This window comes from Rhineura floridana, chromosome 1 (genome assembly GCF_030035675.1).
Source record: "Rhineura floridana isolate rRhiFlo1 chromosome 1, rRhiFlo1.hap2, whole genome shotgun sequence".
In the NCBI taxonomy this organism is placed as follows: domain Eukaryota; kingdom Metazoa; phylum Chordata; class Lepidosauria; order Squamata; family Rhineuridae; genus Rhineura; species Rhineura floridana.
In genome coordinates this window covers 286,703,257-286,726,414 of record NC_084480.1, presented here as the reverse complement: position 1 = coordinate 286,726,414, position 23,158 = coordinate 286,703,257, and the positions used below count along the sequence as shown (strand labels likewise).

Below are 23,158 nucleotides of genomic sequence, written 5' to 3'. Positions count from 1 at the left end.
TCCTTCAACCATCAAATGCCTGGGTAAACAGGAATGTTTTCAAATTCCTCCTAAAAGTTAAAAGTGCAGAGATAGATAAACTTCACCAGGGAAGGCATTTCACAAATGTACAGCCACCACTGAAAAGGCCCTGTCATGGGTCAATGCCAACTAGCTAGCTTTCTCTCTTGTCTTTTTACAATCAATATTTTTTCCAGTTCTTCTAAACCCTGGATGAACTGATTTTATTCTGCTGTTTTTACTGTTCTGCTGTTTCTTTGTTCTTTTTTTTTTTCACCCAGAGACGTAGGGCCAATCTACATTAGACATATGTTTTAATAAGTGTGTTCAACCTGGCCATTTTTGTTTTGGAGGAAAAGCAGCTGTGAAGCCCCATCCAATTTGGCCTTAAGGACATAGGAATCTGCCTTATATCAAATCAGTACATTGGTCCATTTAATTCAGTATTGTCTACTCACTGACTGGTGGTGGCTCTCCAGGGTTTCAGACAGTAACGAAGTATTTGCAATTCTGTTTAATACAGTGGCATAGGGATAAAGAGGAACATAGGTAACTTGCTCTTTACTGACTTGGACTATTGCTGCATCTAGTTCAGTACTGTCTACAGTGACTGGCTTTGGCTTTCTAGGATTTCAAACAGATCTGTCCCAGCCCTAACCTGGAACCATCTGTATACAAAGGCGATCCTCTAACACTGAACTACAGCCTTTCCCCATTATGGCATAGTGCTATATATTTGGAAAGGCAGTACACTTGAAAACCCTGGCTGCAATACTGTGTCATTTAGGATAAGTGCAATTGTCATGTGGACTTAAACAATATTTACACAGGTATAATTGGGCACAGAGTTGCAGGCTAAGTGTTCTACAAATATACACATTGGAAGTTTGTCAGATACAGCTATTTTTTGTTACAAATGTCTTGACATTTACTTTCATGATTTCCTCCTTACTAATAGTCAACTTCCATCATTATATGAGGAACTAAATCACAGGGATGACTTGAGAGGGGTTGGTTGTATTTCTTTCTTTCTGTATTTTGTTAAATAAGCAATAAAAGTTAAAAACAAATATGAGGAACTAAATCACAGGGATAAAATGTAGTTAGAGGTACTGCTGCCAGTTTAAAAATTAACAGAAAGTAAACAGTTACAGTCTCTTCTGCCCATCTTTGGCATGAAAGCAGATGGAAGTTAAGAGATTTCAGGATTTTATTTTATTTTTTTAAAAAGGAGCCACTCCAATATCTTAGTCAACATTCATTTAAACTCAATTAAAAACAGATTTTCATATTCAAATCTATGTTTCAGGCTGCATAATAGTTCCCAGATACAGAAACAAAATTTGCAACACTAACATGTACTTACCTTGTTTCATGAAGTGTCTGAACATCTATGTTAAAAAAACATAGATAGGAAACAGACTGGTGTCTGACTTTTCATGATCCATTATTTCCTGGTTGCCATATCATATGCATTATTGCTAACTTTTACATTTTAGAAACTGTAGTGCTATAAACTCATTGATAAATGTTATCTTACAGGTAAAGGAAAATGAAACTAGGAGAAAACAATGCCTAGCTTGCCGCCCTGGGCTCCTTTTGGAAGGAAGGTTGGGATATAAATCTAATAAATAAATAATAGCTTGAATGGTGCTTCTACACATTTGAAAGTTACAACACTTGAAAGAAGAAGCTGCACATTAATTCTGCAAGGATTCTCAAAAGGAACTTCGTTAGCATTCTCAATGAGACAAATGAAAGGTAGTTCAAGTTGTCCACTGAGCTGAATTGCAACAATGCTGGTAGTTTATTAATTTGGGTAGTCAAATATGCCGCTTTACAGAGGACAGTCCTGTATTGGAAGTGCTGTACAGTCTAGGAACTGCTTAAACATTTAAAGTAGAACTCAAGACTTAGCAGCACCTGCAGAGGACACTGAGCAAGTACACAGGTCACCTGGTCAGAGTCTTCTCTATTATGGTTAGTTGGACACCTTATATCAGCCTTTCCCAACTGGTGTGCCTCCAGATGTTGTTGGACCACAACTCCCATCAGCCTCAGCCATTGGCAATGCTGGCTGAGGCTGATGGGAGTTGTGGTCCAACAACATCTGGAGGCACACTGGTTGGGAAAGGCTGCCTTATATAAACACCTTTGCAAGTAACTGTTGTACTATTGTCTATTTTATTGTATTTTAAGTAAGCTGCCTTGAGAACTTTGGTTAGCAGGCAGGATATAGATACTCCTAAATAGATAAATAAATGTACTGTATTTATATTTAAATTATAGTGATTATTTCCCAATTTGCATCTATTCACATATGCAAAATTTATGCAAATCCATGTCCTCTTCCTTGGACAATGCAGAACAGTCATCCTACTCTATAATCACTCCTCCCATCAACCCTTTATTTCTACTGTCCAAAGTACTTAAGAAGAGCCTGCTGAATCAAGCCAGTGGCCCAACTAGTCCAGAATCCTGTTCTCACAGTGGCCAACCAGATGCTCATGGGAAGACCACAAAGCAGAACCTGAGTACAAGAGCACTCTCCCCTCCTGCAGCTACCAGCAACTGGTTTTCAGAAACATACTACATCTGATTATGGTAGTAGAGCACAGACATCATAGTCAGTAGCCATTGATAGCCTAAATCTTTCATGAATTTGTCTAATCTTCTGCTAAAGCCATCCAAGCAGGTGGCCATCGCTGCCTCTTGTGGGAGCAAATTCCATACTTTAACTATATGCTGTGTGAAGTACTTTCTTTTGTTTGTTCTGAATCTTCCAACACTCAGTTTCATTGAATGCCCATGAGTTCTAGTGTTATGAGAGAAAAACGTTTCTCTATCTACTTTTTCCATGCCACGCTTAATTTTATACACTTTCATCATATCGCCCCTGACTTGCCACTTCTCTAAACTAAAAAGCCCCCAATGCTGCAACCTTTCCCTTTACGGGAGTCACTCCATCCCCTTGTTCATTCTGGTTGCCCTTTTCTGAACCTTTTCCAATTCTACAAAATCCTTTTTGAAGTGAGGCAACCAGAACTGCACACAGTATTCCAAATGTGGCTGCACCATTGATTTATACAACAGCATTATCATATCAACAGTTTTATTTTCAATAACTTTTCTAATGATCCTTAGCATGGAATTTGCCTTTTTCACAGCAGCCGCACACAGTCGACATCTTCACTGAACTATCGACAACAACCCCAAGGTCTCATTTCTGGTCAGTTACCACCAATTCAGACCCCATGAGTGTATATGTGAACTTAAGAATTTTTGCTCCAATATGCATAACTTTACACTTGTTTATATCGAATTTCATTTGCCATTTTACCGCCCATTCACTCAATTTGGAGAGGTCCTTTTGGAGCTCTTCACAATCCCTTTTTGTTTTAACAACCCTGAATAATGTAGCATAATCAGCAAACTTGGCCACCACACTGTTTACCCTGAACTCTAGATCATTTATGAACAAGTTAAAAAGCATAGGTTCCAATACAAATCCACTTTCTACAGCCCTCCACTGGGAAAACTGTCTATTTATTCTTACTCTCTGCTTCGTGCTACTTAACCAATTCCTGATCCACAAGAGGACCTACCTTCTTATTCCATAATTGCTAGACTTATTAGTCTTTGGTGAGGTACCTTGTCAAAACCTTTTTGAAAGTCTAAGTACAGTATATCCACTAGATCACCTCTATCTATAGTAAGTAGTACTGTAAGTATATATAACATTTGGTATGCAAGGTATTTAACTGCAGCAACAATATCTGTAAGGATTGGATGTGTCTGTTTCTTGTTACCACTTCAGTAGCAGGAAACCTATTTCAAAAGGGAAAGATCTGTTTTAGGCTCACCCAAACAGAGGAGCTATCGTTAGTTAAGTACTTTGTAGCACTGAGTAGAAAGTAGACAGGGGGATGTATTCGTCCTCCAGACAGCATTGGGAATCCAGCTATGGAGGATACAATCTATTTGTTGGCAGACACAGAACTGGAGACACCGCTGTTGACATGTGTTCAGAGGAGGAAGTGCTACAAGTGCATTCGGGAGAATGCGGCACTCACAGAGTTCAGATGATGTTGAATTTCAGCACTGATGCCAGCTTTTACAGAGAGATGGCTGCCGAGACTGGGGAAGTGATCAACCTTCTCCAATGTCACACCATTAAACTGGATTGATGGTGCTACAGAGGGACTAGTTCGCACCTGTTGATGAACCACTTTGGTTTTTTTAATATTAAGGGAGAGCCCAAGCTTTCCATATGCTTCTGCAAAGACATTTAGGATAGTTTGAAGATCTTTCTCTGAATGTGCAGAGACTACATTATCATCGGCATATTGAAGTTCTACGACAGAGGGTTGACATTACCTTACTTTTTGCTTTCAGCCTACTGAGATTAAAAAGCTTTCCATCTGTTCGATATATGATTTCCACACCAGTAGGAAGTTTCCCGTCAATAAGGTGTAGAATCATAGCAATGAAGATAGCAAATAAGGTCGGAGCAATGACGCATCCCTGTTTTACGCCTGATCTGACTCTGAATGGATCGCTCTCAAAGCCATTGTTGTCCAAAATTGTTGCTGTCATGTTGTCATGTGTCAGCTCTACACTGCGTCAGCAGTGCCGGTGGGGGCTGGAAATTCCTGGGTGGTTGGCAGGGAAGCAAAGTCCTTAGCCGGCAGTCTGGCCATAAATCTGCCAGGTCTTAGGAGGAGGGGAGCTGATAAGGGCCAGGCTTGTCCGAAGCGTACTTGCCGAGTCAGGAGTCCAGAAGCGAGGTCAGTAGAGGTCCGGGATCAAGTGCCAAGGGGTCAGTCCGAAAGAGGGTGCCAGGAAACTAGGAACACACAAGCCACGCCTGACGTTGCAGTCAGCAACAAGCTGCAGCCAAGGTGTGCCTTATAAAGAGCAGGGTTGACAGCAGGTGTGAGCCCTCAGCGTTTGGGCCTTAAGGAGACAGGCCTGCCCCTCTTCTGCCTGACCTTCTGCTGTCTACGTTCTGCAGGTGAGGGGGAAGTATCCTGTGCACTGTCTGTGTCTGGCTGCAGGGCCTCTGCTGTATCTGGGGTGCTCTGCAGCTGAGGGGGAGAAGGAGCTGGATTCTCAGGAGGCTCCTCCGTGTCTCCTTCTGAGTCTGCTGCTCCTGGGTCTGCTGCTGTTACTCCCGAGTCGTCCTCATCTGAGGAGTCCTCTGACAGGGCCATGACATCATGAAGGAATCTCAAAATATTCACAAATTTATCAGGGCATCCAGTTTTCAGAAGGATGGTCCAGAGAGCGGTTTGATACACCTGCAAGCTTTGCTCGCCAACCCTGTATACTATCACCAAAGTCTCTCCCCCTTCCCTCATGGGGATCACCAGAGCTTCCTCTGCCCCTCCCCACAGCCGTTGCCAGAACTCCTTTGTCCCCGTGGGTCACCAGGGTTCCCTCCACCCCTCCTGGGTCACCAGAGCTCCCCTCATGCCCCCAACATGAGTCACCAGAGCTCCCCTCACCCTGCATGGGTTGGCAAAGCCTTTTGTAAGCACGAAGACAACAAAATAATTAAAAAACAAAATATGCCAAATGTTGTTTTTGAGTAAATTGTTAATATCTCTAAATCTGCATTGCATTGCACTGCCTTTTATATTTTAATTGGTTTTGTATTTACTGTTTATTTCACATTTTAATTCCTCCTCAGTTAAACATTACACCTATCTCACATTGTTTTTTCCATTTATATACTACTGTCTTATAAACAGAGCATGGAAAAGTTACTTTTTTGAACTACAACTCCCATCAGCCCCAGCCAGCATGGCCACTGGATTGGGTTGATGGGAGTTGTAGTTCGAAAAAGTAACTTTTCCAAGCTCTGCTTATAAATTCTCATTTAATAACTCTTACCATTCTTGTATGTGAGTTTGTACGTTTACATCATTTCTATGCTTTGATTTAAAGAACTCTTTCTCAATTTACTTTATTTTTGGCCTGTCTCTTGTTCTTTTCCATTTGCCACTGCTAGCTCCCAGGACTAGGTTCAATAGAACTAAATTTAAGTACCTATTTGCACTCTCCTCTGCCCTGGAATGGCAAAAAGACCTGTAGTCCTGGGAAAGGGACTAAGGACAAAAGGGACATCAAGAGAACTTCTAGCTGACATCGCTCTGCAGCTCACCTGAAGGTAGGGATGGGCAAGAAATTTCATTTAGTTCACATTTCAAGCTGAATCTATCAAATGTGCACTTTGCAAAACACAGCCATCCTTCAAAATTTGCATTTATTCTAATTTTGCAATGTATTTTGCCAACCAAACAATGTTTACAAAAATGTATATGTTAGGGGGGGAAGTACATAAAGATGAATATATACATGAAAATAACACCCAAAAATGCATTGTAAAAGGAAGAAATTGGTTCCAAAAATGTGTATATTAGCCAAAACTGCCCACAAAAACATGTTTATTAAGAGAAATTTGCAGTAAAATGCTGAAGCATTTTTGTGAGGATTTTTTTTAAAAAAAATTCTCAACTTGCTGCAGAAATGTGAGACTGAGAGACAGAAACTGAGAGAACCAAAACTGACAGATATTTCCATCCCTAGCACCTGCTGCATCTGGCTCCTCCCTCTTTGCCATCAGACAGCAAAAAAACCTGCAGTGCACAGTGGAAGGCAGTAAGGAACTCACAGCCACTGCCAGCAGTTGGTGAAAAGAAATAGCACTGGAAACAGCCATAATGACCTAATGAAAATTGTATTTGGGAGGGGGCGGGGAGACAAGATATGCTACCTCAATGCAATGCTATTTGTTGGAGAAGTGTGATTACATTTGATTATTTCATGTAAACTGCCTTGTGGGTCCTTATGTATCAAAACTAGAAAATTTATAAATCAATCAAATAAACAGAAAATATGACAAAAAGGGATTATAAGATTCAGAGTAGGTGTAGACCTCATCCTATCAGATTTTTGAGGCTGCAGCCATTATATTTAAGAGGGACAAAAATACAGCGATATAGAATCATTGAAGAGTAGAGTTGGAAGGGGCCTATAAGGCCATCAAGTCCAACCCCCTACTCAATGCCCATAAAGCATAAAACTACACAGAGAACTATAGTGCACAGAAACAACTTTCTTCACCTATAAAAATACCGTTATTCTCTGACTTACCAACAGTTGTGCCCATGGAAAAGCTTAGATTAGCACTATAATATGCCCTAAAATAAGCTGAAATGGCAAAGCAGATAGGATAACAGATGCAACACAGGAAAGGTATTGCTTCTCACTTGCTGTAAGTAGCTAGATCACAATATTTCATAACCCTAAAGCTGTCACAGGTTTTTATAAGCTAGCAGATGCAGAAGTGATTTGGGGCTGAAGAGGGTTCTCTGAAGTATCCAAAGCCCCTTTACAGAGTATAAAAGAAATCACTTACACTTGTAGAAACAACTTAAAGTAGATTAGAGTTCTTTACATTAGCTAAATCTTTTGAACAGCTATAATGTAAATCTGACGTCTGCTATTGTTTCAAAATCAGCACAATTTGATTTTTAATGTACTATATTTACTCATACCCTTTCTGTTTCTCCAATTTAATCTTTATAAATCTAAAATGCTGAATTTGCTATATGACAATTTCCATAGCAATAGAACATTACATCATATATACAGAACTATGACCTCACCACAGGATCTGGCAGGAGGAAAACCTGCACAGTATCCGAAAAAACAACTTATTCTCCCCCCCCCCAAAAAAGTATCTAATAGCAACTATGAAACACAGGCCCATAATTCAGAAGTGGACCATGGCAAAACATGTACTAATCCAAGGACTGCAGTTTGAATGTAGTTTTTCCCATAAAAAAAAAAAAAAAGGTAAGCATGAACATTTTTTTTTAAAAAGATGCTGGTGCTATAAAGTGCAAAATGGTGTGGACATCAAGTACTTCAGAGATTACCTCCCCTATGAAAACTGAGATCAGCATCTGCAGCTCTTTTTGTAAACTCTGCTCCAGACAGAGATTCATTCTGTATTATGTTTGGAGCTGGGTGGTGTGTGTGCGTGTAGGTGTGCAGGTGCATTAGCTGACAAAGCTGTGAAATTTCTTTTCCCAGAAAAAGCCTACCAAGAAACATTATGAATGTTAGAAGGCAAGTTCCACTAGATCTGTTCCACTAGAAAATAAATGGTGCGACTGCCATTTTTATTATTTTAGCATTTACTGTGTTTTCTGTTATTGCTACTCTAATATGTCATGTTATGGAAATTTCTGTTGTTGATTATTAGTATTAAGCAAACCTTTATGGCATATATTAACATAGTGCCATTTGGAACTGTCCTTGATAGAGACAGAAGCAATCTAGAAATTTTAAATCAGGAGTCCTCAAACTGTGGTCACAGACCACTAGTGCTCCATAAGCTGCATTCAGGTAGTCTACAGCATGTCTGTAAAAAGACAATTAAAAATCATACAACATCTAGCACACCACATTACAATTTCTATAACAGGCAGAAAAATCATTAAGTGGTCTGTCAAGATCCTCAGCAACTTTCAAGGGTTCGGGGGGCAGTTTAAGAATAACTGTTTTAGACATAAATATCTCTCATTCCCAGTGGAGACTGAACTGTATGGACGATGAACTATCCAACACTCAGCTTGGCATTACTTCCCCCTAAACAAGCCCTGTGTAACAATTTAAACTATATACTCTTCAAAATAACAAAAAGGCATTTTTAAGTTCAGTTGATTTCAGGGGGACAAATTCAAAGGGACTTTAAAATATTTAATTTTGGTTTCACCAAAACGTTTAGAGGGCTTCTTCTGTTGCCAATAAATCAAAGATAAAGTAATAAGAATATATCAAACTATGTGAGAAAGATAAAATTATTCTGTGCCACATGAAAGTACCTTGACCACTGAGTCTTGACAGCTATCATAATCCTTTCGAAATTATTCATATTAAGATTAAAGACTACTTTGTTCCTCTATTCCCACAACTGGCTGGTATGGTAAAGAGATCAATCCCCTACTTTCAGATGTAACATCTTTAACATTTGCTCTTTTTCTATGCCTGTGATTAAATGTAACATTTTGAAATCCCAAAGTTCTGAGAAAAGCATAAATCCTTGTCTCACAGCTGCTGTTTGACTCTGGAAACACATGCATTTTCTTTTCAAGCTTTGGCCATCAAGAAATCCCAACAGACTTGAGCTGGAGAACACCTGTATCTCTTCATTTAGCTCCAATAACAGCATATAAACTTCAAAATTACAAAAATAGATGCTATGTTCAGCTGTAGTTACATTTTGCTTCTAATTCCCGTGAACAAAAATGCTAAGAGCATGAAATCATTCAAGCAAGCTCTGTCATCAGGAGGATAAGATTTTTTTTGCCCTAGAAATCCAGTGGGAACATGATAGAAAACTGGCAACAATTACAGATAAAGTACATAGTTAAGTCCTTAGGGAGAGAAGAGGAAATGTAACAAGATAGATGGGTATAATTTTTACGCTTTTATGCCCAAATCATAAATGTGAATTGCCTTTAATTACTACAATGTTTTTACCCATTTGTATATTTTTTAAAAGTCCCCAGGTCAGTGTATTAAGTATTTTGATCATGTGTGTTTGTGTAATATATTAAAATAAAACCATGCTGTTTGCAGACTAGACTCTTCTAGAGTTGATGGCATTTTAGACATGAACTACAAATGAGAAAAATGGGCAACTTGATTTTACTCTCTCCTGAATGAAAAAAAAGTGAGGCAGCAAACCTGGATTTTATGCCCATCTCTTCCTTTCCAATTAACCCCACTGAACAAAATTAACCTTTACAAAGTATGGAAGTATCAAGTAACATTGTTGTTGCTGCTACAATTTGTTTCTGCAAATTGAAGTATAGGACTTGCTCCTTATATTTTTGAGGAGAAGAAAAAAAGTCACTTGTGAAATATCCTACAACACCAAAACATTTTTAGAAGAATGATCACTAGGATGAAGAAGAGATTAGGTTTTCCATAAACAGTTAAGAAAGAAAAGAAGTTATCACTTAGAAAAATATGCTCTGTTGCACTGCAAACACATTAAACAAATTTATAGTGTTGTCTTTTGCATGGCTTCAACTTAGAGGAAAAAGATAAGTAAAGATCAAACTTCAACATTACTGAAAAATATTACATTTGGTTTAATATTAATATTTGGTTTAATATTAATATTAAGATAGCTGCGGCCATTTCTGGACCAGGGTAGCCTGACCACTGTTGTCCATGCACTGGTAACCTCCAGGCTGGATTACTGTAATGCACTCTATGTGGGGCTGCCCTTGAGGTTGGTCTGGAGGCTGCAACTGGTGCAAAATGCAGTGGTACAACTGCTCACTGGGGCAGGTATTGCCAACATGTTACCCTACTGCTGAAAGAATTGCATTGGCTGCTCATTAACTACTGGGCCAAGTTCAAGGTTCTGGTTTTGGTGTACAAAGCCCTTTACAGCTGGGGACAAGGATACCTGAAAGATCATCTTACCCCTTACATACTGAGTTGATCACTGCACTCTACAGTTGAGGGCCTCCTGAAGATACCATCTTATCAGGATGTCGATTCCGCACAAAATAGGATGCAGAACTTTAGCATTGCAGCATCTACCCTTTGGAATTCCCATCCCTTAAATATTTGACAGGCACCATCTCTGTTAACTTTTTGGTGCCTACTGAAGACCTTCCTCTTTCAACAAGCCATTTATTCATTCATTCATTCATTTGAAAGGAGATGCAGATTGGCTGAATTTTTTAATGATGACTCTAAGAACAACATAGACTTCTACAATAGAGATCCTCTGCTACAGTTTCTGCCACCTAAAACTTGGACACCGAACATAAACAGGAACCCAGTCCTAGAAACCTTTCTCTTACCAATAAATCGAGTCATTAACAACCACACACCAACTCCTGCTCACGACAACCTTTAAAAGAAGAAAGAATAGCCCTAACGAACCTTCAGATGAGAAGGGATGTTGTCATCAAGCCTGCGGATAAGGGTGGTGCTGTTGTGGTACTTAACACTACAGACGATATTCCAGAAGGTCAAAGACAACTAAAGGATGAAACAACATACAAACTTCTTGACAAAGGCATCACCACAGATCTCAATACTCATATCATTACATCTATACAGAACCTTACAGGTTCTGTACAGGTTAAACTCCTTACAGGGGAGACTGCTGATCTCCTTGTTAATCCAAATCCCACCCCGGAAGGTTTTACACGCTGCCTAAAATCCACAAAGCCAACAATCCTGGTCGCCCAATTGTCTCAGGTAACAACACAGCTACTGAAAGCATTTCTCTGTACATTGACTTAAATTTACAAAACATGGTGCAAAACCTCCCATCATATATCAAAGACACCAAGGACTTCTTGCTTAAAATTGAGTCTTTAAACAAGCAGTATCAATTCCACAACAATACTATACTAGCTACTTCAGATATCACTTTATACCAATATACCACATAATGATGGAATTCAGACTTTAAATGAGTTCCTTAACACCAGGAATACGGACAATCCTCCAACAGAGGTTATCACAACTTTAGCTACACTAGTCCTGACTTGCAACAACTTTACATTCAATGGAGAACACTACCTGTAACTACAAGGCACAGCTATGGGGACTCGCATGGCTCCATCACATGCAAATCTCTTTATGGGGAAACTGGAACAGGAAATCCTCCAAAAGGCCATCAACAAACCACTTATATGGTGGCGATACATTGATGACATCTTTATGGTCTAGACAAATGGTAAAGAGAGTTCAGAACAATTTAAAAATTACATCAACTCTATCCATCCATCTATTAAGTTTACATTTAATAGTACAAATGATAATCCACACATCCCTTTTCTTGATGTTCTTCTCATCATTGAAAACAACAAAATAGCCACTGATCTCTACAGCAAACCCACTGATGCCCACACCTATTTAAAATGGAAATCCTGCCATCCTAAGCATATAAAGAAAAACATTGTGTATAGCTTAGCTCTGAGAATCAAACTTATTTGCAACACTGAAGATAAATACCAGAGAAGGATCAATTAATTTAAAGAACACCTTCTTCTGAGAGGATATCCTCCACATATTATCAATTGAAACATCCACCAAACCTCCATTCTGTCCAGAGAAAACCTCCTCCATCATAATGAGGTGTCAAACAGCAGAGAGCAACAGATTCCATTTGTGGCAGATTTCCATTCAGCATATCACCGAGCAATCAGGGAGAGCTACCCATTGCTAGCAAACTCTAAACATCTTGCTAGAGCCATCAGCAGGCCTGCAATTGTAGCATTTCGCCAGCCTCCTAATTTGCGCAGACTATTAGTGAGAGCTGTGCTTAAGCCACCTATCACCAATCCTGGGTCTCATCCTTGTCACTCCAAACACTGTATCCCCCTGTGTGTACCTCAGGGAGACAGCTACTTTCACAAGCACTAGGATAGGCAGGACACATTACTTCAAACAGAACATCACCTGCAGGTCCTGCAATATAATTTATGTCATTGAATGCAAAAGACAAGGATGCCATATTCAATACGTAGGAAAAACCACAACTGACCTACGCACACGCTTCAGAAACCACAAATCGGCAATCTTAACAAAAAAAAGTGGAGCAACCAGTTGCAAAACATTTCAACATTGTGGATCACGGACTTTTCTATAACAGCTATAGAGATGCCAACAGATCCACCAGCACTGACTAAAAGGGAAAACTTTTGGATATACTCTCTGGACACATTGTCACCACATTGCCTGAACCTGGAGGACAGGACAAATATTACTTAGATTCTGCAAATGAAGCCCCTCTGAGCATTCCATCCTCAAAGCTCTATAACTGCCACCTCGCTAACAGCATTTGTATGTTAGCAGCTGATGAAGGCAGAAGCCGAAACGTTTTGGTAATACAATAAAAACCTCTGTTTTGTTAATCACAATTATGTGCTTATATTTTTAGGATATTAACGGAATCCTTATAGGGATCCAGAGCAAGCTTGGGTGAAGTTCTGTTTGTTGCTTTCAAAACTGTCTATTAAAAACAGACTTTAAAATATATTAAAACAAAACATCTTTAAAAACTCGCAGGTGGGTCAGGAGCTGCCTCAGTGGAAGTGCTGGGCACGGGAGTTTGAGAACTGCCAGCAACCCCCCCTGCTTGTCTCCCTTCCTCCAACTCCCCAAAGAGCCTCATCCTCATCTGACTCCCCTCCCTGATCTAACTCCCCTTCGTCTGGGACACAACATCTCCTGATTCAGAAATAGAGCTGGGTATTGTCAGCATACTGCTGACAAATCTGATGACTGCTCCCAGTGGTTTCATATAGATGTTAAACAGCATGGGGAACAAGATGGTACCCTGTGGCACCCCACAGCACAACTGCCAGGGGGCCGAAAGACAATCACTCAATGCTATTCTCTGAAAACGACCTTGGAGATAAGATTGGAACCACTATAAAACAGTGCCTCCAGTACCCATCTCACCAAGTTGGACCAGAAGGATACCATGGTCAATCATATCAAAAGCCGCTGAGAGATCAAGTAAGAGTAACAGGATCACACTCCCCCTATCCTTCTCCTGATAAAGAACATCCATCAGAGCGACCAAGGCCGATTCAGTTCCATAACCAGGCTTGAACTCACACTGGAATGGGTCAACATAATCTGTTTCATCCAAGAGTACTTGCAATTGATGCACCACTACTCTCTCAATCTTCCACTTTCCTAAGAAGAGGGTATTTGCAACCGGTCTGTAATTGTCGCAAACCAATGGGTCTAGGGTGGGCTTTTTCAGGAGTGGTCGGATCACCACCTCCTTCAAGGCGCCCAGAACCACTCCCTCTCGCAATGATACATTGACCACACCCTGGATACACTTGGTCAAACCCCCTCGGCAAGCTTTAATAAGCCAAGAAGGACAAGGGTCAAGAGGACACGTTGCTGGCCGCATCTTTGCAAGCACCTTGTCCACGTCATCAAGCCGCATCAACTGAAATGTTGCATTGGACACTTCACTGGGGACTACAGTAGATGTGGATGGGGCATCAAGATTCCTACGGATGCAAGCAACTTTACCCTCAAAGTGCCTTATCCCAGTCTGCATCTCTGTTGGAATTGCTTTTAAAGACATTTTTAAAGCTTTTTAAAAAATATATATTTTTAAAGTTGTTCTGTTTTAATATATTTTAAAGTTGTTTTTAAGATGTTTTAGTGTTTTTGGTGTTTTGTTTGCCACCCTGGGCTCCTTCTGGGAGGAAGGGCAGGATATTAACTAAGTAACTAATGAACTAACGAACTAAATAAATAAATGCAAAAGCAAGTGGAGTTTTTTTACACTAGATAAGCAATTTTTTACACTAGATAAGCAACTGGAAATTCCCACTCATGGAGTCTAGTTACTGGAGCAAAAGCCGCGTTGGGGTGGGGTACACATTTTCAAAACTACATCAATAAAAATAAGAAAATTATATGTTAGAATCTCATTGATTGAGTTATTTCAATCTGTCTTCCCAAATGGCTTATTACTTTACTGTCTCAGGGCTTCTGCAAGTAACACAGTTTATGATTTTCATATCCATTCCAATTGCCCTCATTCACTGAAAACAGCTGGGCAGATCAGGCTAATTTACAAATATTAAATGTAGCATTATGCCCTTAGTATCTAAACTACATATCACTATAATGAAACCACTTCAGATGATTAATGAAGTAACAAGGGAGCATTTCCTCTTCTCATGCTTCTCGGTCTGATCTGAAGTGAGGGTTCCTTCAAAAACTGGAAACAGCTTTCGATTTTAAACAACATATTGAATTACAAACAAAATATGCAAGTTAAAACCAAAATCTGACTTCTTTCTACCAATTAAAATTGTTGGGTTCCATGCCCCATCTTTCTTGTTGGCCCAATCAACAGGCCTCCATGATATCCTCTCTGCAAACAGGCATGATGGAAAGGGGCAAGGAGTGGCTCAAAAGTGTGACACAAGACTCAAAATTTGTAGCCAAAGAAAAACAGTAAGCCAAATACCTAGTTTACCCAGAATTCTAGAGAGTTCATGAGAACATTTAATTCATTCATTTATACAAGTATTTATATACTGCCCTCTTGCAAAACATCAGGGCAGTGTACAGCACCATAAAAGCATTTCAAAACAATATTGCTACTTGCTTATTTAAAGTAACAAACTCTTAGGCTATCTTTACACTTAATGCTAAACACTGTTTAGCGCTCCGTGGAGAAGTCTGGACAAGCCTGAGTGAAGTGACAGGCTCACAAGTTCCCCATTCCCTTCTACACCTTCCACATGGCTGAGAGGAATTCAGCAAACATTATTTTCGCTTTTAAAGACTCTTTTCTTAGTGTTATTATGTTTGAACCAGAAATCCTGGTTAGATTAACAAGCCACCTTTATAACCCATGGCTTGAAGCTGACTTGCTATGGAATTTACCAGAGAGGAGGGGGTAGTATGCAAGCACACACTTTGCTCAGGCTTGTCCACACAGCGCTATTGTGGTTGCCAACATTTTTGGATCAGGGGGTACATTTGGAATATTGAGAAAGTGCTATAGGCACCAGACACAAAATGGCTATTGCAGGCATGTGGCATACCACAAAATGGCAGCCACAAATAAGAGAGCAGAAAAAGAGACAGGAACATAAAATGGTGCATGGCCACAATGGAAAAAAGGCACCTACATTAGCCACCACCGTGCTCACTCACAGAAAGAAGTTCTTTGCATCTCTACTCAGCTCAGAACAGAAAGGAAGGTGGGTGTTCAGTACTGGCATCCAATGAAATGTGGGCAAGGAGGCGTGTTCAATGTCAGAGAGGCCAGTTCAGAGCAAACAGGAACTGTGCAGGAAGAGTAGTCTCTCACGCACTGTAGATTTTTGAAACGACATTTATAGAGACCTTTCACAGGTTCTTAAGAGGGATTGGTGGGCACAATGGCACCTGCGGGCAGTGGGTTGGCAACCCCTATGCTAAACCATGCATCATATGCATTTAAAAAAGTAAAGTGGAACAAGGACAATATATATGCAAGCAATGCAGAATCATGTTATGAAGCCATACCTAAGTAGAATACAGGAAGATTCAACAGTTGGCTGGAATTTTACCTTTCCAAATGAGACTGCAGTTGTTTCTCCATATATTTTACACATAATGTGATATATATCTATACACACACACATCACTACTCTGGGCCCCCAGCACTCTTCCCCAATCTTCTGAATACATTAAGATACAACAATTTCTCAAAAATTTTGCACTCACCAGAACTGTAGCTGTAGTCCTTCTGTTGAGGCATCTGAATTGTGAAGGCAAACAAATCTGGAGCAAGGAGAGACTCTGGTTTTCTGCTTTCATTAAGCCATTTGCTGCTGTGTAGGTCTCTGGTATCAGATGGGCCTTGAATTAAAGGGATCAGCTTCTCCTTTCCACCATCCCCTAAGTGTATTATTATAACAACATTGTGATTCAGTTAACAGATGTTCAATGAACCACCCAGAACTGATAAATCTCAATGGCATTTACTATAGCAAAGAAACCAAATAATTTTGCATTTTCTATAACTAAGGACATCAAATAATCCCCAAATAATAATTTTCAGAAATCAGTCAGGATTAATTAAATAATTTGTGATTAATATGCATAGGTTAAAAGAAGAAATCAGTAGTTTACCTGCAAATATGTGAAGCACATTAAAGTATATTGAAAATATTTCATTACTAAACTGCATGAAATGTATGTTCTATGGAAACATTAAATATATTACATTTCAGAGGTTTAACATATAAAATAAACATCTTTTAACGTTTACTTCTCAATATTACTTGAACATATGGGCTCCAATCATATATATACTCACTTACAATAGAAGCCTCCTCAAAATCACGTTTTGGAAAGGGAGCAAAGTACCATGGAGAGGTTACTGCATTCCTATTATGGAGACCAAAGGCCACAGAGAAGTGAATCAAGTTCACTAATCTCTCATCTGGCCACAATGCTGTGGTGGGATGGGCTTGACATTACTGGCTTTGTAAGGTGGAAGGCAAGAGCTCTTGAAGACCACAGAGCAAGTGTTTGCTTGCTCCAAAGAATTATTAATCAAGGCTTTTTCTACAGATGGGACAAACTTAGATATAGCATATAAGACAGCTGCTAGCTGCTGCATTCACTTGTAAAAAGCTATACTAGAAAAACTGCAGCAGAGTAGGAACTGCACTGTCTAAAGTCAGGAGAAACATTGTATTTTGAGAGGGCTGAGAGATTGTCAAATATATCGTCCTCCTGATCTGCTACATACCTAAGAGAAGGGCAAGGCCAATCAGTGCAAAAACTCCTGGTTTACGGAAAGTTAAACTTTAAAACGCCTCTGAATTCTCAACACATTCCAAATGTCTTCCTTACGGGACACTGTACAAATGCTTTACAATAACTGGTCACCGAAAATACTGCTCTCCCCAACTTAGTCCAGTTTTGTTATTTCAATATTATAATGGAGTGCTAAGTGGCCAACTAGATGGACTGACAAGGGGCATAACCACGGCAACATAAACTGACTAGAAGAAAACAACTTTTTCCATGACTATACTACTATATATCCAGTGTCCTGAGAAAGAACATAGACATTCAAAATGCATTGGGAATTTGGAAAATTTTAAACACAGTCTTTAAATTTTCTAACATAAATCTGATTTATCAATATGGTCAAAGCCTGAAGGCAGATGCATGAAGTCTGTGTGTAAATATTGTTCTCTCTTTGGTATTTTTTTTATTAACAGTGATCAGCTTTTATCTCCCAGATCTATTTCATCTTCTGCTAATACAGACATTTTCTGTATCCCACTTGTTAAAGAGATGCTGTACATATAATTTACGAAAGATATCACGAGTGTGATAGTTGGCCTAACTGGTTCTATCTTCTTTATTGGAATGACTACGCTCACTGAATAGCCAGCAGGAAACTGGCGTATCTAACCAACAGGTGAAAAAGGGTTGCCAGCATTAGGATCCACTATTTAATGTGTATTAAACTAAAATGTTTTTGTCTGCATGATATCAATGAGACAGTGACTTATTATAAAGTAATATTACGGGTTCATAAAAGCAGTGGGTTCAGCTTAGATCTGATCACAAATTGTGAATAATGAGTTATTAATCTATAGGAACAATGATTATTATAATTAACAGTTTTAATGTGTTTAGATGCATCAACCACATTTTTGTAGATCTGGATATTTTTGATAAACTATATCAGTTTTCTTGCTTTGCAATAAAATACTGAAACCAATACTTATAATCCTCTTTTGCACAAATTGGCTTTGCCCTTTTGTCATCTTTCTGCTGTGTAGTGTTGCACTCCTGGTTGCAATTATAGTACTGGCTTCATTTATAGGTACCTTAGGGAAAAATCAGAAGCAGCGTGTGTGTGTGTGTACGCACACACGCGTGCACACGCACATGTGCGCACACAAGGGCAGACTAAGGAGAATATACCTAAGGAGTAAATTATAGCAGGTGGTATACTTTCAAGTAGCCATACTGTTTTCTCTTAGCTTTATCCAAAATAAAATTTAATTACCAATGGATTTTTCCCAGTTTTCTAAGAGAATCTTCATAGATATTTATGGAAAATTAATTCTAAGGCTACAATCCTATTCAGCTCGGGTACTTTTAATTATCTAGCTATTGTTATCATATGCACAAATCAAAACTTGTTAGCTGAAATTCAGTAATTTGGTAATTATATATTTCAGGACAGGTACAGAACAGTTTCTATTTTAGTTATACAAATAATTCAATGAAGATCTAACAATATTAATATGCAAAACATTTTAAGTTTAGCTAAATTGCTTCATAATGCACTGGATGCACCTGGGGCATGCCTCAGGTAAAGTTCAGGAAAACAATGATTCAACTTTTTTTAAAAGCTTAATCTTTATGGAGGTGCAGAATTCAGTCTTTACACATACTTTCACAGTAATACCTGTAAGGATTTTGATCTGTGTTGATTTGGACCTCTTTAAGCATTGTTGTGACCAAAACACCTTAATATGGTTGTTTCTTCTTTTCTTTTTACTATTGATGATGTCATGCTACATTATCCTATCCTATTTCTAAAAACACACACAAAAATAAAAATAACTCATAGGATAATTCATAGGAACAATGAATAAATTCTTGTTTCAGTAACTCTCCTTGTAAAAAGGAAGGCCAATTCTCCTACACAGGCCATAAACTTTTACATGATCCAGCTGCACATACCTGGGGCTTTGGCACAAATTTTTATTGATCCCATGGTCCCAGAGGCACATTTGACCAATGATGTGCTGCAATACTTCAGTTCAACATTCTGGATTGAGCCCTCAAGAGTTGGCAGGGGATTCTTAGATTTCACACCTAATAAAAGAAAACTGCAAATGTACTAGCCTGCTGAATTTAAATATTTTTATATTCTTTCATCAAGACATGTAAGTTTAATTATACTTTAATCATCTGCATTAGATAGTCTTATAGTATTTTTGTTTGGATTCTAAAGCTAATTTCTTTATAGTATAGTTTTATTTGCTTCTTTATAGTATAGTTTTATTTGCATACACACACAAGCACACGCTCACATGAGTATCTATGCAAATTTTTCCCACATATGGATACAGATATTTATTTATACATAAAAACACAAAATGTTGCATTAAATTAATTAGCTGGTCATATTCATACATGCATTCAATTTTGTTTACATTTTACAATAAAGGCAACACAAGCTTTTCTAGCTACATTTTAATCCCATAATCCCAAAGTGTTAACATGAGTAAAAACTGTCTTAGATTTCACTGAAAACCTTTCAGTTCAGTAGCAAAATAAAAATTAAACGTATGCAGCTGAGTCACACAGTAGGTAACTACATTAGTCATCTTTTTATGGAAACCAAAGGTGAAACTTTGCTTTAGGTCAGAAGTATTGCTTGCTATTATTTCATAAAGTACAATATTCAGGAGAACTATATTTACTCACAGTTTCTGGAAAAGTTAGTTTGGGCACCAATAAAAAAAAAAGTGAGTAACGGAGGAGAAAAAGTCCCCCCGTATATATAAGTGAGAATTCAAAATACAGCAGAGCTCTGCTTGGTGCAAGATTCTGCTGTCCAGTTTGGCAGCCTTCCTCCTGCAGCCCCATATGACATGACACAGAATGTTCAGGAGGTCTCCCCAACGCTCTAAACTGTCGTTTTGGAGGTATAGGAGGCTGCATGGAGGAGGAGGAAGGAAAGTTTGGTAACACGAATTGCCTTTTGTTCATGCAACTACTGAATACAACCCATAAAAAAGTTGTGCATTGTCTGAAAAAAGGGTGTGGGGGGGCAGAGAAGCTTGTTCAATAAATGTCAAATGGCCAAATGAATTAAATCTGGCTGATCCACTGAAGTCTTCTTAAAAATTCAGATATGAAGTTTCCAATTGCATATTGCAAAGTGTAGATGAAACCTGCTAGAAGCCTATACCATTCATATACAGTAGGGCCCCGCTTATACGGCACGTTCCATTCCGGACCCCCGCTGTAAAGCGGAAAACACCATAAAGAGGAACCCCATTGACTTTAATGGGCCACATCGCGTGAAAATGACACAAAAACGGTGCAAAACGTTGCAAAAGAGAAAAAAATAGCTTTTAAATTAAAAACGAAAGCTGCCACATCAGTGGAACGCCTTAAAGCGGAACGCCTTAAAGCAGGGCCCTATTGTACACTGTAAGCATTTACACAGTGTGCAATGCTTGTTACATCAACACGTGCCAAAATACTACTTGGTCAATACCACTAAGGCCAAATAATTGTTTTGATTTCAGATGGTCTCCAGACAATGTTTTTCTAGTAGCTTGATTGTGTTTGTAGCAGATTTATGCAAGCTAAAGTTAGTGAAGTTGCACTGATTGCTGTATAACAAATGAAATAAATGACTGGGCCTCTTTTCACTATAAACTCTTGTGGCCAGCTGGTATTTAAATGCTATGGGGCCACATACCAAAAGATGAAAGCAGCTCTTTTGCAAGAGAGTCATCCCTGCTGTGGAAAAATAGCGTGAGACAATGTAATCAAACATGGTTACAATGCCCTAGGGAGCAATAATAAGGATGCACTACAGTACAGATACCATTTTATTAATCAAATCTCGTTCTAATAGTATAGATAAAATAAAACTATGTGACCAGTTTTCATTACAGATTCAATATTTTCACAAGATGAAAGGAACATAATCCTGGAAAACAAGGGAAAACCTAACATTCAGAGCCCAAGTGGAGATACCTAGGTTCAAATTCTCCCTTGGCCATAGGTGATCTTGGGGCAGTCACTCTCTCTCAGCTTTGTCTACCTCTCATAGGGCTGTTTGATGGATAAACTGGGAGAGGTGCGAGAGGTCTATGTACAACTGTTTGAGCTCCTGGGAGGAACAGCAAGATACAAATGTAATCACCAAAACAAAACTTGAATTCAATAGTAGTAAAATGTCTCTCATGTGTGTGTGTGAATTCAAGAGTAGTAAAATCTCTCTCTCTCTCTTGTGTGTGTGTGCGCGCACACAAAAAAAAACCCCTCTGAAGCCTCCTACAGACTGGATACAAGGAACACAGGAAGCCGAGTCAGACCATTGGTCCATCTAGTTCAGTACTGTCTATACTGATTTACACTGACTATCCAGGGGTTTGGACAGGGGTCTTCCCCAGCCCTATGCAGAGTTGCCAGGGATTGAATCTGGGACCTTTTGCAAGCAAAGCATGTGTTCTATTACTGAGCCAAGGAGTCCCCTTTTCTCAGTGGAAGAAGGGCCATCTAGTGTCAGGAGTGTGCATATGTTGCTTCCATTGCTCCAGTATTCTCAAGATCAAGGCTTTACTTAGAGTGAATGGAAAATGGAAATGGACTGCCTTCATGTCAATCCCGACTTATGGCAACCCTATGAATAGGGATTTCATGGTAAGCGGTATTCAGAGGGGGTTTACCATTGCCTCCCTCTGAGGCTAGTCCTCCCCAGCTGGCTAGGGCCTGCCCAGCTTGCCACAGCTGCACAAGCCAGCCCCTTCCTTGTCTGCAACTGCCAGCTGAGGGGCAACTGGGCTCCTTGGGACTATGCCGCTTGCCCACGACTGCACAGGTGGCAGGACATGTAACCCCTGAGTCACTCACTGTGAGGGTGAACTTTAGCTGGCCTTTGACACGCAGGAGACACAAGCGGGGATTTGAACTCACAGACTCTGGACTCCCAACCAGGCTCTCTTCCCCACTGTGCTATACCAGCTGTCCTTAGAGTGAATAGCAACCATTTATTTATATGGAGAAACATTAAAAGCGCGCAACAGGATGGGAACTAAACTGGCTGCCTTTTCTGACCCTAGTCTCTCAGGGAGGGGAGACACTCCCATGTACATACATGCTTGGTGATTCAAGGCTGATTACTTTGTCCCATAAAATTTGCTGGGAGACTAATTATAAAGTACAACTCATCTCCATATTCCCAACTCTGTGCTCCAGGTATTGATTATTCTAGTATCTAGGACCTAGATGGTGAAAGAGTTCCACATGTATTACATATATGTGACTGATAGTGTTTTGCTGAATAAAAGGCTAGATTTCCTGAGATGTCTGGGCATGTATTTAAGTCTCTGATTAAATCAGCACAGCAAAGCCATAAAAGAGATAATAATTATGGGTAGTATTAGGCATGATTAACTTAGCTTCATTAATTTCAGTGGGTCTACTCTGAGTAGGACATAGTTGAGTTCAAAGGAGAACAAAATTTTGATACTGAAAACATAAAAGAAAAAGAAAATGGATCCAAGAAGGTAGATATATATGCTATAAAAATCAATAATTATACTGGAGAGTGGATTGCTGAATCTGCAAGCAAAAATAACAGAAATAATTCTGATCTTTAACAATATTTACTGTTATAATGTCATTCTATTACAGCAGTTATAAAATTCTGAAACTATTTATGATGTTGGAGAACCAACCATTAGCAAGAATTAGCACAAGCTGGGTGAAAGAAAAGAAGCACAAACTCAGGGAGGAGGGCAAGGACACCAAAACTATATTTCATAATCCTATATTCAAGCACCCTGCTGGG

General features: G+C 39.3%; 1 protein-coding gene across 17 annotated transcripts in view; it reads right to left on the bottom strand.

Annotated features, from left to right (window-relative positions):
• The window catches only part of VPS13B (vacuolar protein sorting 13 homolog B), a 590,935-nt gene that overhangs the window by 405,912 nt on the left and 161,865 nt on the right, over positions 1-23,158 (bottom strand). For all 17 annotated transcript variants that reach the window (XR_009759752.1, XM_061603977.1, XM_061603987.1 and 14 more), the window contains 2 exons: positions 19,303-19,437; positions 16,309-16,482 (listed from right to left, as the gene is read on the bottom strand). Coding sequence is in view for 16 of the 17 variants with exons in the window: in XM_061603977.1 (XP_061459961.1) it covers positions 16,309-16,482; positions 19,303-19,437 (309 nt within the window). In the remaining variant the exon portion in view is untranslated. The remainder of the gene's footprint in view (positions 1-16,308; positions 16,483-19,302; positions 19,438-23,158) is intronic.